Raw genomic sequence first — 14,556 nt, forward strand, 5'->3', positions numbered from 1 at the left:
ATACCTGATTCGGTTCGGGGCTGGGAATTTTTTATTTTTTTTTAAATGGCTGAGTTACTCTGCGCATGCGCGGGTGAGACGCGCGCTCCCGCGGTGAAAACTGCGAAGGAAACGCTCGTCCACATCGGTGTCCACATTCCCATTAACGGGCAACAATAGTTGTCGAAACAGACACTCTCAATGCTCACGCATTGAGAGTACGTCTGCTCGACCTAAAAAAGAACAAAAGGAAATGGGGGTGGCTCCTTGATAGGAGTGCAGGAGCGTCGCCCCACTTCAATGTCCGCCAAAGTCCCAGAGATTAAAAAGAAAATAGTAATATATTACCATTTTAATTTTCATCTTCCCGTTGTGAATCGAGTGTCAGGACGGGGCGGGGCCTACTGAGTGGCAGCAGAGAGGAGTGGTGGGCAGAGGGCTACCTGTGCACTGTTTAAAGTGCGTCTCATTGGTCAGCCGTCTTGCGAGGTACAGCCAGACTTGCGCACTTTGAATTTCTCAACCTAGCTATCGGAAGCCAGCTGGGTTAAGAGCATGTGAAGGCCTCCATTGTGCTGGGGAGTGCCAAGAGAGGCCACTCCTTCCAATCAAGCTGCTGCTCTCATGCTGGTTAACAGCATATGAGCAGTGCCAGGATTGATCAAGTGAGTTTGCGACGCCTGCACTGCAGTTTCAGCAGAAGAGGTCCGTTAGTGAAGAGGACGTCATGGTAAGTTTGGTAAGTTTTAATTTAAATGTTTTTTTTATTTGTGCACACCTGTCCCCCCCCCCTCCCCCTTTCCCATAGATGCCAGCTACCACTGGCTGGCACCCTACCCCACCCACTCCAACCTGGAGTACTTAACATGTACTTACCCAGCATTCAATCTGTTTTTTTTTCTGTCTGTCGACAGATTGGGACAATGAATGCGGAGTGCTGCTCCTACAGAACTGGAGTTGGACTGGTATTGTTGAGTCCGCAGTCTTGCCAGTGGGGCTTTGGTGACAGATGACGGTGGCACGTCTCTCTGCCTGCCAGGCATGCAGGGAGTTGTGTGCCTAAAGGATTGGCTCTGGATTGTTGGTGCATGAAGTTTTTGGTTCTGGGCTCATTGGACTGCGCGTCTCCTAGACTGCTGAGCTGGAAGGGAAGACGCATATTTCATGAGGCTATCATTTAGGCTCCAGGAAGTGTGTGACTGGGTCATGTTTCCTGGTTTTGTCTGACTTCCTTAGGTGGACCTGACTTATTTGCACAGGAGTGCTGGAGGTTCAGCGCCCACCTGGGCTGTGCTTGCAGCATTCCTGTGCCCTGCTGATGTTTTGGGATGCCTATTTCTGCTGGCCCCGGGGGTATGTACTGACCTGTGGTTTCATCTGCTACGCTGTGATTTTTGACAGTGCTGTGCCGTTTGGTTTTCTTGTTTACTGGAAGCGGGGAAGCACTTACGAAAGAGGAAGCATGTGGCTTGCGCTCCATCTGCCTGATCTTCAACCTCTTCCCATTCTCTTCCTTCTTAGTGGTGCAGGGAGAGGGAGGACTCTAGACTGCAGAAGTTGATTTGTGAGACTTTGGTGGAGATGGGAGACCCCTGCAGAGTTAAGAGTTCTATTCCTGTGCAGGGTTCACAGTCCCCAGAGTCAGATGAGGATGGGCCTGGTCCTGATGAGCAGAAGGGCAAGTATATTGCCAGGGACATGTTGCCTGAATTGATTAGGCATTTGAAGCCAAACATGGGGTTTTCAGATGATGAAGTACTCTGGTTCCGCCTGAACCCGTTTCAAAATTCAGCTCCTTTTTATGTTCCACTTCACCTCTACATTCATGAGCTTCACAACCGTGAATGGGAATCCTGACAAGATTATGCTACTGCGTTTTATGGCCAAATTGTGCCCCTTTTAGGATATGCAAAAGGATTTACTGGACTTTATTCCTATTGACACTTTTGTGGGCTGTCTAGGAGGGAGGGCATCCTTGGTGGAGGATGCCGTATTTAAGGAAGCTGTAGACAAAGATAAGTGGACGACTGCGTCCAGAAAGTGTATTCTGGCTCCTATCTGGCCCCTCAAGCAGGGATCTATGGTCCATATGTGGCCCTGTCTCTGATTACTAACATTAAGGCCCTGTTTGGATCCTTGGATGATGCTTTGATTGCTCTGGATTGTTGGAACAGATCGAGCGACATGTGCTATATCTTTCTGTTCTGTCCGTCGATGTAGTGAGGGTTTCAGCTCTGTCAGATGGACCTTGTGTGGGTGCTCACCAGAATTGGGTTCAGAAGGACTGTACACTCATTCTGCCAAAAAGCTTCCGCCCTCTGGTTGTCTTTTCAGGGGACCGTGTTTTGGGACAGAGCTGGAGGATAAGCTTCACAAATTGTTCAAGGAAAAGAATCATACATCCTCTCTGAAATTGGCTTCAGTGGACAGTCATTGAAACTTAAACCCCCATTTTCCCAGCCTTCACGGAGGCAGTCTTTCCATCCATCCATCCACCTCCCGCTCCAAAGCCTTGTTCCTGACTATATGGTGGGTCAGGACTGTGTGGTCGGAGGTCGCCTCCAGCAGTTCCTCTAGGCATGGGAGGCATCTACTTCAGATGCCTGGGTGTTCGACATTGTAAGGCATGGTTACTGGATCACATTTGGGGAGGTTCCTCTGGCTTCGGGTGTCCGTCCGACTCCTTGATCCTCCAGGACAGAAAAGTGTGTGGCTTTGTCTCAGGGGCTTTGTTCCCTGCTGCAGAAGAAGGCCTTTCAGGAAGTTCCTCCCATGGGGACCAGCAAGGGATTTTACTCCATCGTCATTCTGGAGGCAAAGTCTATGGGAGGCTTCCGGCTGCTTTTGGATTTGAAGGCTCTCAACAAGTGTGTACTGCATTTTCCCAACAAAATGGAGACTATGTAGGGACATCTGATGGGCACTTTGGATCTGCAGGTTGTATATTAGCATGTTCCAATCTATCCCTTTTTCCAGCAGTTTCCGAGGCTCTGCATCAAAGGGGTAATTTATCAGTTTCAGGTGCTGCCATTTGGCCTTTAATCAGCCCCAGGGTTTTTACCACGGAGGTGGCTTTGATAGTCGCTATGATTCATCTCCAGGGCATCCACCTGGATCCCTATCTGGATGATTGGCTGCTCCATGCTCCATTGTATGTGCATTTTCTTCACAATTTTCAGGTAGTGTGTGCATCTCTCAAGGCTCATGCATTTCTACTGAACCTGGAGAAATGTCAGTTGGTGCCCTCTCGGGATCTGACATTTACTGGGGCCCAGTGTCGGACTGATCTCAGCAGGGTTTTCCTTCTTGCTTCCAGGGCTCGAGTTTTGTGGCCCATGGCACGGGAAGTGATGTACAGTACCTCCCTTCCGGTACGCTGGTGGTTATGCTTGTTGGTGTACGTGGCTGCTGCAGTGTTCAAGGTCCCTTGGGCATAATTTCACCTATGACCTCTATTAATTTATCTACTGCCCTTGTGGGATCCGTGCCCAAGCACTTAGATTAGCTGGCCCCATATTCTCTGGTGTTTCTCCGAGATCTGGTTTGGTAGATTGTGCAGGACAATCTGTCCTAGGGAATTCTGTTGCAGCCAGATCCTCTCCTGGTACTAATGAAGGATGCCAGTGCTTTGGGTTGGGGGGCAACTCTGGGGGACAGGTCCTTGAAGGATCATTGGTCTCTTCAGCAGGGGACACTTTCTTCCAATTGGATGGAAATGATGCTAGTCTACAGGGCCATCATGGGGTTTTCTCATCGTCTGATGGGCCACAACCTGGTGGTACTTTCCAACAATAAAGTGACTGTGGCATAGCTGAACAATCAAGGGGGATCCATTCCAGGTCTCTCAGCACAGTGGTTCTGCCCTTGTTCCAATTGGGGGGAGAGGCATCTTCTGTCACTGGATGCAGTTTATGCCAGAGGTATAGACAATGGGGAGCCAGATCACCAGAGTGGTCTTTTCTCAAGTGTGCAAGAGGTTTGTGTGACCTTTCCTGGACCCATTTGCTTCTCGGCTGAATACCAGGTTCTGAGTTTGGTGCTCGCTCCTAGCAGGGTGAAACCTGGGAGATGGATTCTCTGACTGATCATTGGCCGGACTGCCTATTGTATGCCTTCCCACCAGTTGCTCTCATTCCCAGGCTTCTGACTCATCTGAGGGGAGAATCCAGAGTGGTGGTGAGGGTGGTGCCATTTTGGCCCCATCGATCTTAGTTTCCCAGCATCAAGCTTATGGCAGTTCAGGGTCCCTGGATAATTCCTTGCTCCCCCTTTCCTCTGAAGTCAACTCCATCTCTGACTCTTCCGAGGCTTTGTCTGTCAGTCTAGAAGTTGAAAGGAGGAGGCTGCAGTACAGAGGGATTCCCCGGCACTTAGCAGTGCCTATCCAGTGGCCCCAAAGGCCTTCCACTTTGAAGTTGTTTGAGAGGCATTAGGGGAATTTCCAGTGTTGGAGTGGGTATCTTCAGTGGTCTCCCCTGAAGATGGATTTGCAGCAGTTTTTATAGGATGGTTTTGAGAAAAGCTTGTGGTGTCTGCCTTGAATGCTCAGTGGTCAGCCATCAAAGCATTTTGCTATCCTTGTGGTAACCGGGATGATGTGGATGATCTGGTGCCACGGTTGTTGCGTGGATTCTCTCATTCCCACCCTTTGGCGAAGCCTCTGTTTCTGCTTTGGGATTTACCTCTGGTGTTGAAAGCTCTAGTGTTGGACCCTTTTGAGCCTTTGCAGTTAGTGGACATAACATTTGTTAAGTTCAATGTGGTCTTTTTGGAGGCAATCACTTACGCCAGGCAGATTAGTGATTTGGAAGGCTCTGATGGGTAGGGAACCCTCTGTGTTCTTTTCTGACGATGAGGTGGTGCTGCAGTCGGATTCCTCCTTTGTGCTAGAAGTGGCTTCCCAGTTACATAAGTATCAGGAAATTGTTTTGCCTGAGTAGGTGGCTGGCTCTAGGACTGTAACAACATTGGTGTGGTCTTTGTTGGACATGAAAAGTGCTTTGCAGAGCTATTAGAAGCTGACTATTTCTTTAATGAAGACTAAGTCCTTGTTTTTTTGGGGGGGGCTTCTTTCACGGGGGGGATAAGTCTTCCTCATTGTCCAGTAGTTGATAGATAAAGCAGCTGATTGAGTTGACTTATTCTCTGGCTGGGTCTCCTCCTCCTGCAGGGTTCCAGGCTGCTCTACTAGGGGGATGGTGGGTTACTGGGATTTTTTGAGCTGCAACTTGGGCATCCTCCAATACCTTTGTCTGCCATTACCATCTCCAGAATGTGTTGGGGGATGATGCACATTTTGGGTGGAGAGAGTTGCAGGTAGTGAGATCCTGTATTATTTTTTCTGTGTTAATAAATCACTTTTGGGTGCTACTGTATGGTGTTGTATCATTTTGTGATATCCTTTTGAATATGAATGCTGGGTTCTTGGTTTGGGTATTCTCCACTAGTAATGAAGCGGGCGAGGACTAAAGGGACCTGGGGGATAATGTCTTATTAATTAACAGTAATCTTCATTACTCCTGGTCCTGTTATCCTCGTCCCATTCATTACACCCCTTCCTCTCGAACGGCCAGCCTTCAAATTGGGGGATTGGTAGTTCAGAATGAATGCAGGGTAAGCACACATTAAGATTTCCTTTTGCTCTTTTTTCTGTCTGGGAGATAGTGTATATCTCTACTAGAAATGAATGGGACAAGGACAACAGGACCAGGAGTAATGAAGATTACCAACAAGTCATTGGACATTTCCTCACCACTCCACCTAAGATCAAATTCATTCCTACTCACGGAAAATGCCAAAAGACAACCCTCTTGAATAACTTCAGTGATCAAATTGTAAAACTCATTGGATCATGGCGTAATAATTTCAGAAAGTCTTTTTTTGCATTTCCCTTCCATTTACATGAATATTTTGAATATTATAAATGCATGGTATTTTGAAACCAAATATTAAATTGGATTTTGGAATACTGTCAATACAAAAAGCAAAAATGGACCTACAGTTTCATTTTAAATGTGTTTTTTTTATCAAAGTTAATAGGGATTATGACTTAATACCTTGGTACTTGATTGTGCCAAGACTCAATATTGTGTGAGAAGAAGAGGAGGTCTGTCTTTGTTCTTAGGCTGTTGTAAAGATCCTGCTATCACTGGATAAAAAAAAACAAGGAAACCCCTTCTACTCACTGATAGTTTCATAACCGTGGGCACTGTTGATCACATAGCAGTGCACATGCACGTCCAGTATCCTGGGATATGCCCTAAATATAGTCTTTATCCTGCTTCTTGGTTGACATCTACATAAACTCGATGGATATTTTCTCGCGCAGTACTAAGCACATTTCCGCATGCATACAGATAACAAGCACATCCATTTTCAGTGAAAGACTCGAACAATGCTACACCTTCTCAGGATGGGCCACTGTTAGATGTTACACCTCAAATTCCTGGTATGGTGATATTTTGTAAAGTTTCTTGAAGTGCTAACAACCAACATCTGCTACTGCTCTTTGGGCCATATGCAAGAAGTTGAGATGGATGCTATGGTTTAGCATTAGCCAATGGATGAGCTTACAAACAGAGATTACATTAGCATTATCCTTCATTTTGTAGATAACGTTTTCCAACCTATGGAATTATACAGCAGCGCATCATCTTATAGGGGATTTGCTGCATTTAGCAGATCTTCTTTTCGCAATACAAATCTTGAACAAAGGAGGTTCTATCAAATATTTCTAGGAATTAATAGCTAATTTAAGGTGGGAGTCTCAGTTTTTTATGATTATCTGTGTTGACATACATAGTTAGGGGACTAGGCAAACACCCACGTTGTTGACATCATACTCATAAGATGCCTCTCCCATAGTACATCTGACCAGGAGAATATATGGGGAGATGACAAAAAAGCGGGGAGACTTCTCCCTCATATCAAGTTGTTGAACGTGAACCTATATTGACCTTTTGTTAAAGGTGAACTTATGTTCCTGTATTTGACAATACATTTCTAAAGCACAAACGTGGAGCTATTCTAGATAGTCAATTATATGTGTGTCATCCACATATACCCACACTTAAGGTAGTAGTTCCAAACATTCCTTGTAAGACTCCATAACTCTGTTTTCTAGATTTGTTTAAGATGATGCCTATCTTCATCCCATATTTCCTAATTTACAGCCAAGTATGTCCAACAGTCTGTGATCATCAATAGTGTCTAACAAAGCAATACAATGCGATTTGCTGGCTGCTCGTAATTGCTTGCACATAAAAGTTCCTTCCGGTTATTAAACAACGCTGCTTATGTACCATGATTTAAATAATCCCTGAAGGCAAGTCCTCCAAAAGTGGTCTATCCAGCAGCTACTGTAGTGTTCAACCTTATATTGCTTTTCACAATTTTAGATCATATTTTAAGATTTAAAATTGGCCAAGTTCATCTGATCAACATATAGGCACATTCTTTATTTTAAAGAACGCATAACCATAGCATATTTTATTTAGCTAGGTAGCACGTATCTCATAAGCGTGTGTTTGGTTATTAATCCTCTAAACGAGTGGTGCCAGAACAGGAGCAAGTTTATTCCATTTCATCGCCAGACAGACATACATCGCACAGCCCGCCCATCCTAAACCATCTAGCCAAGATTCTACTTCCAGGACTCATATCGGCAAAAAGACTATGAAATGATGTCCCACTGAGGGATCACTGAAAGAATATCGACGGACAGAATATCGACCATCAAAAATATCGTTGAGAAAATATCGACAGTCAAAATATCGAGTTTCTATCTACAAACAGGTAAGTACAAAAATATCGAGTTAAAAATATCGTTTACAAAAATATAGTTGTAAAAAATATCGTATTTACTAAAAACAGTGTTAAATTAAATTAATATTAATAATTAATTACTAAAATATACTTAAAATTACTTAAATTAACTTATAATAATTACATAATTAATGAAAGTTAAATAAATATTTTTTTATTTCATATTTATTAAACATATATATATAGTAATAAAATATAATAAAATAATACCCAAAAACTGAAAACTGACCCTGAACCCTAAAAATACCCCTTTACCCAAAAACTGAAAACTGACCCTGAACCCTAAAAATACCCCTTTACCCAAAAACTGAAAACTGACCCTGAACCCTAAAAATACCCCTTTACCCAAAAACTGAAAACTGACCCTGAACCCTAAAAATACCCCTTTGCCCAAAAACTGAAAACTGACCCTGAACCCTAAAAATACCCCTTTACCCAAAAACCCAAAACTGACCCTGAACCCTAAAAATACCCCTTTACCCAAAAACCCAAAACTGACCCTGAACCCTAAAAATAAAAACGATATTACTTCACTTACCTTAAAAACGATATTACTTCACTTACCTTAAAAACGATATTTTGGCTGTCGATGTTCTGTCCTGTCAATATTTTCTCCAAACGATATTTTGGAGTCGATATTATGTCCAAACGATATTTTGGAGTCGATATTATGTCTGTGTACCCCCCACTGAGGTATATACCAGGTTTAATATTCGGGGTTGGGGTACAGAGAGAGCTCAGATTTCACCCTGAGATCCTACATTTTTCTTCCAAGAATTATCCATCCTTGCCTACTAAACTTCAGATAAGATGGCCCTCTGTGAACAGACAAACGATTTAAAGAACACATACTCTGATTACCTTAGAGTAACTGGGTGAGAAAATGGGGCCGATTCACAAAGGGACTTACAACTCGTATAGTTACGACTGCAGGATCTCTGCACTGAGCAGGGCAGTGCGGAGATTTCGCCTGAGTTGCGGATATTCCGCCCGCGTTACGGAGATTCCGCCGTGAATGCACTCGTACACTTTACGAGTTGTAAATCCCTTTGTGAATAGGGTCCAATATTCTTAGGTGGCCCTACCTTTAATACGTTTAATAGATGCAACTGGTTTCCATGGTAGGTTTCTTTATCATTGACCGTCATCAATTTCCTCCATCTTTTATCTATTATCCAAAATTCGTGCTCAGTTCTCAGATATCTTGGTTAATGAAACGTTCATTGTTAACCTGTCGTTTGCATCTAAGACTAAGGGAAACTAATACTCTAAGCTTAGCATTGAAGGCTTTAGGAAAAGTCTCTATATTTGTCTCTACTTTTTCAGACAAAGGAAAGAGGACAGCATCCTCATGCCACTCCTGGATGAAACTAGTCATAGTCAAATGTTACAATTTTCTAACTTAAGAGTGATTGATTACTGGGTTCCTGTTTGCTGTATATAAATGTGAATACTCATAAGAGAAAACCGCATCTTGTGGTCAGGCCATGAAATATGCAGCAGACGGTATGACCCTGTGTTTTGTTTGCACCCATGTTCTTAAATATGTTTATGTACTGCATCTGTCTTGATGAAAGAGAGTATCATGTTATACATGAGCCTCCCTGAAACAATTTAAGAGAGTGTACCTATGTGGGGTATGTATGAGTAGTGTGGTGGGTTGAATCTGGCGCACTATGATCAAGCAATAAAAATGAATGGTGTATGACCTTCTGAATGATTCAAACGTGCTTTTTTATATCTATTGTTCACATTTATGGGAGTCAGAAGTGGTCCTGCGGCATTCATTAGGAAACGACAGCGAATTTCAGAATGTGCAGTGATTCCAGTTACCATTGAAGTTAGTTGTAATACAGAGAAAACTGCATGAGGTTAAAACCTGCTGAAATTCTCTGGGAGGTCTCCCCAATAATTACAAAGATATTCAGATTTTGATCACATATGCATTAAGATATGCATGCTATTCACCATTATTAAGAAAAACATATAATAGGTGCAATTTATTGCACCCAATACTTTCCACTTCCTGTGGTGTTGGATTTGATCAAGTGCGATAAATATCGAGCCTGCTCTAGACCATTCATAAATGAGGACCTATGAATGATGTGCCTGTAAAACAACTGTTGCATCAAATCTCTAACAAAGTTCTTTCTTCTAATTTGCCTTAGAAACTGAAGTCCTCATTTATGAGGAACTGGTGTAGGGTAGCGCCGCAAGTCTTCTTACTGCGCTACCCTAAGCCAATATGAAAGGGCAGGAATGCAGCATATTTATGAAAAACAGTGCATTCCTGTCCTTTCTCCATGTGCTAGTGCACAATTTTCTGCCTAGCACCAACGTATGCACCATTGCACCATGGTGTAAGCGTGCCTCCATTGCAGGTAGGATTGTTTTTGTTCAGGAAGCTGCACCTTCCTGATCAAAAACAATCCAGAGAGGCGTTCTCTTATTTCCATATGTGCTGCACAATGCAGCACACATGGAAGGAAAGAGGAAAAAACGAGGGGAAATAAACATATTTCTCCTCATTACGCTTGCTCTGGCAAGGCGTAAGGTTTAAGCGCAGCCCCAGGTTTACATGATTAAGGAAATGTGTGGCAGCGTCTAAATCCATGGGTCCTGCATGGGAGAACCCACCTCAACTCTCATGGCACGCCTCCTTGACGCAGGGTAAGGCAAGGCAGAGACTTGCGCTGCTTTATCTTACTCCATATCTATGAGGCCATGCAAAGCCATGCAAAGTGGCTGTTCACAGCCTCATACCTATGATTGAAAGGTTTACGTCGCCAGAGCATTAAAAAAGGTGGCGCTCCGGCAGCGCAAGTCTCTCATGTAAAAGCCCCTAAAATCTTATATCTTTAAAAATATATAGTTACGTAATACCAGGGAGATTTGCACGATAGTTGTTGAATCTGAATGAATGTAATGCAGACTGTATGGCCTCATACATCTACAATTAGCTTTGTTGCATTTCCTCTAGAATCCAACAGCCTACCTGGTTTGGGAATCTGTGTTCAAGCACCTTGGATCCATTGCACAAGTTTCAAGTGACTTCTTATATTCTACTCAAAAACCTTAAACTCTTTCTAAATAGCTTGACAACCTAAAACATATCCTAAATAGGGTACATGATTCAAGATACAAATAAAAGGTGTAATCAAATGTACGTATTTGTGTATTATGCAAATGTAACTACAAAGCAGCTGAGCACTGTACAAAGAGGAGTTGAGGTACATTGCATCACGGAATGGTGGTTGTGGGAAGTGAGGGATGTGGAGTTAGTAAGGGAAGGAATGTGTGAAGGCGGGTCAGTGGGATTGGTAAGGTTGCTTTGGCTATTACACGTGTTATCAAACTTAGGTTTCATAACTGTACACTGCACTGCTGCATCTGTTTGTACATGTTATGCTCATGGCCCAATTGAAAAGCTTCATTTCTCTTTGAACTGTACTAATAACACTGTTCTCTAATGTATTGTAAGTTTCTTTTTTACAGTATGTAGATGCCAAAACGAGTTTCTGTCTTTACCTGTTCCAAGAAACATAACATCATATTGGCCGTCCTCTGCCATCACACGGTCCACCACAATCTGTGTCAGCTTGTAGTCCACATTCAGCCGTGTAAACACAGGTCTTCCCATGCGAGGGTACACTGACTTGTACATCAGTGGGTGGTGCTTTATAAAGCTAATGACATCATCTGGAAAGTCTTTGGTGGACTTAATCAGCGGGTCGTAGGTTTTGCTTGGACACTGAAAAGAGGAGATGTTGCATATAAAGTGAGAACATGAGATCTTTATACAATGTTGTTCAGTAAAAGTATTTTCACACCATTTTCTGCCTTAGAGTTGATGTCAGTTTTCAGTACTAACTTAAAAGGTTCCCTACCTGATACTCTCTGGGCCATATATTTTCCTCCTCAACAGAGAAAATAAGAGGTTTCAGAAAAAGGACAACGGTGGAGGATTCCCGACAGAACAGCACCTGGTCAAATATTCTCACAGTATTAGTTTAGACCCACACTATAGTATATGGGACAATATGTGTGCACACTTCAAAAACACCCACCGTTACAATGTTGGTTCAAGACATGAACTATGGTATACTTTAAACAAGGTCAAGGTGCACCACTTTAGAAATTGTAGAAACTGATAACTTTGATGAGGTTAACAGCAATAATCACATTCGTTTGTTACTTGTGTTCTTCAAGAGTTCTTTATTGAGTTCAGTTGAGAGTAAAAAATACACACAGGAGCTACAGCCGACGCGTTTCGTCCTCTTGGGACTTCTTCAGGGCTGTTTACAAAAAAATGACAATATACAAAAGACATACGATTAAAATCTACATTAAAAACAAAAGCAGTTATGCTCATATAGAAAATGCCAGACTTCATAAACAATTCATTACAGGAATAAAAGCTAGTGCAGGTAATATAGACAAATTGCTAACAACAATAAGAAATAGATGTCTTCATTAATTGAAAGAGCGCAGTTTGAACTTTTTGAAATTTTTCTCAAATTTGGTCAGAATGTTCTGAGTTATTACATATTGTCCTCCATAGACCCACAAGAGGGATAGACCTATATGGAGGACAATATGTAATAACTCAGAACATTCTGACCAAATTTGAGAAAAATTTCAAAAAGTTAAAACTTTTGTTTTTAATGTAGATTTTAATCGTATGTCTTTTGTATATTGTCATTTTTTTGTAAACAGCCCTGAAGAAGTCCCAAGAGGACGAAACGCGTCGGCTGTAGCTCCTGTGTGTATTTTTTACTCTCAACTGAACTCAATAAAGAACTCTTGAAGAACACAAGTAACAAACGAATGTGATTATTGCTGTTAACCTCATCAAAGTTATCAGTTTCTACAATTTCTAAAGTGGTGCACCTTGACCTTGTTTAAAGAGAAAATATGAAGCAACATGCAGCAAAACATACATGGGTTAAACTTCCGCAAAACAAGCATGGGTACAACACTCAGCTAAACAAGCATGTGTTCAACACTCAGTGAAACAAGCATGGGTTCAACACTCAGTTAAACAAGCATAGGTACAACACTCAGCTAAACAAGCATGGGAACAACACTCAGCTAAACAAGCGTGGGTACAACACTCAGCTAAACAATCATGGGTACAACACTCAGCTAAACAAGCATGTGTTTAACACTCAGTGAAACAAGCATGGGTTCAACACTTAGCTAAACAAGCATGGGTACAACACTCAGCTAAACAAGCATGAGCATGTAACACTCAGCTAAACAAGCATGGGTACAACACTCAGCTAAACAAGCATGGGTTCAACACTCAGCTAAACAATCATGGGTACAACACTCAGCTAAACAAGCATGAGTTCAACACTCAGCGACACAGCATTTGTTCAACATGCAGCTACACAAGCATGGGTACAACACACACCTAAACAAGCATGGGTTCAACACTCAACTAAACAGGCATGGGTTCAACACTCAGCTAAACAAGCGTGGGTACAACACTCAGCGAAACATGCATGTGTTCAACACTCAGCTAAACAAGTATGTGTTCAACACTCAGCTAAACAAGCATGGGTTCAACACTCAGCTAAACAAGCATGGGTTCAACACTCAATTAAACAAGCATGGGTACAACACTCAGCTAAGCACGCATGTGTTCAACACTCAGCGACACAAGCATGTGTTCAACACTCAGCGACACAAGCATGGGTTCAACACTCAGCTAAACAAGCATGAGTTCAACACGCATCAGTTCAACACTCAGCTAAACAGGCATAGGCTCGAAAACAGGAAAAATAAGTTAAACAAATGCAGTTGTTTACTAATCAACAACGTAAGGTTCAGTATCAGTAGGCGCACACTTGCACTTGGACTCTACTAGCCCACGTATAAGGATAGGCTAACCATTTTAAGCAATAACTGGCGTAGACATTTCCCCAAAGCAATTTCGCACTGAAAGATACGATTGTATATTTGAGAACTCTGGGAAGCAGCGCTGTTTTATGTTTATAAAATACATCTAAGGGCGAAGACACTTCTCAGCTAAGTTCAAGGCAGGTCTGAGCAGACACCCCCATAGAACGTATTCGCTACAGAAGGGTCTTACTAGTGTCCCTAAACCCCTGGATACACCATGTACCATTCGAATTATGAGCACGCCACTCTATGGCATTTGGGATAGAACCTGCAACCTGTAACAGAGAGCGGCCTAACAACATGAATGCTATAGTGTGTTGAGTCTCTGGTTTATATTTGCCAAAATACCAGGGTGTCTCAAATTAGAGAAAGTATAATGGGAACACTGTGGTAGTTCACTGCAGCAAACTATACTCTTGTGGAATCAGGCTAGTGAAGGCACACACTTCAGCAGAGCCATAGACAACATTTAGGGGTCTCCAGGGTTTACAACTGTGACCCCTGGCTTGCTCCTCTCGACCCCTGCACTGCCTCCATGACCCTGACCTCAGAGGTGGCAAAATCTGTGCCAGGAACACAGGGGCAGCTCGTCTATATGGACGTTGGTTTGGCCTCTACTTCCCTTGTTTCTGTCATTTTTTATCACACTAATAGTGAATAATATTACGTGTTTTATCATAAAATCATAGTATTCAATATTGGTGCGATAAAAAATGCTGAGGTAAGTAAAAAAGGCTTTTGAATGCATGTTGTTGTGTGCGTGCGTGCTTGCGGGTGAGTGTGTGTTATGTGAGAGACAGTGTGTGAATGTGTAAGTTTTGAGACTGCCAACGTGTGAAGCTCTTT

The 14,556-nt window shown here is 42.8% G+C and overlaps 1 protein-coding gene across 1 annotated transcript in view; it reads right to left on the reverse strand.

Moving 5' to 3' along the window:
• Nucleotides 1–14,556, reverse strand: part of SEMA3D (semaphorin 3D) — a 366,628-nt gene that overhangs the window by 67,933 nt on the left and 284,139 nt on the right. The window contains exon 12 of the mRNA XM_078674186.1: nucleotides 11,332–11,554. Within this exon, the coding sequence (XP_078530312.1) occupies nucleotides 11,332–11,554 (223 nt within the window). The remainder of the gene's footprint in view (nucleotides 1–11,331; nucleotides 11,555–14,556) is intronic.

The sequence above is a fragment of the Lissotriton helveticus genome, chromosome 1_1 (assembly GCF_964261635.1).
Source record: "Lissotriton helveticus chromosome 1_1, aLisHel1.1, whole genome shotgun sequence".
NCBI lineage: Eukaryota > Metazoa > Chordata > Amphibia > Caudata > Salamandridae > Lissotriton > Lissotriton helveticus.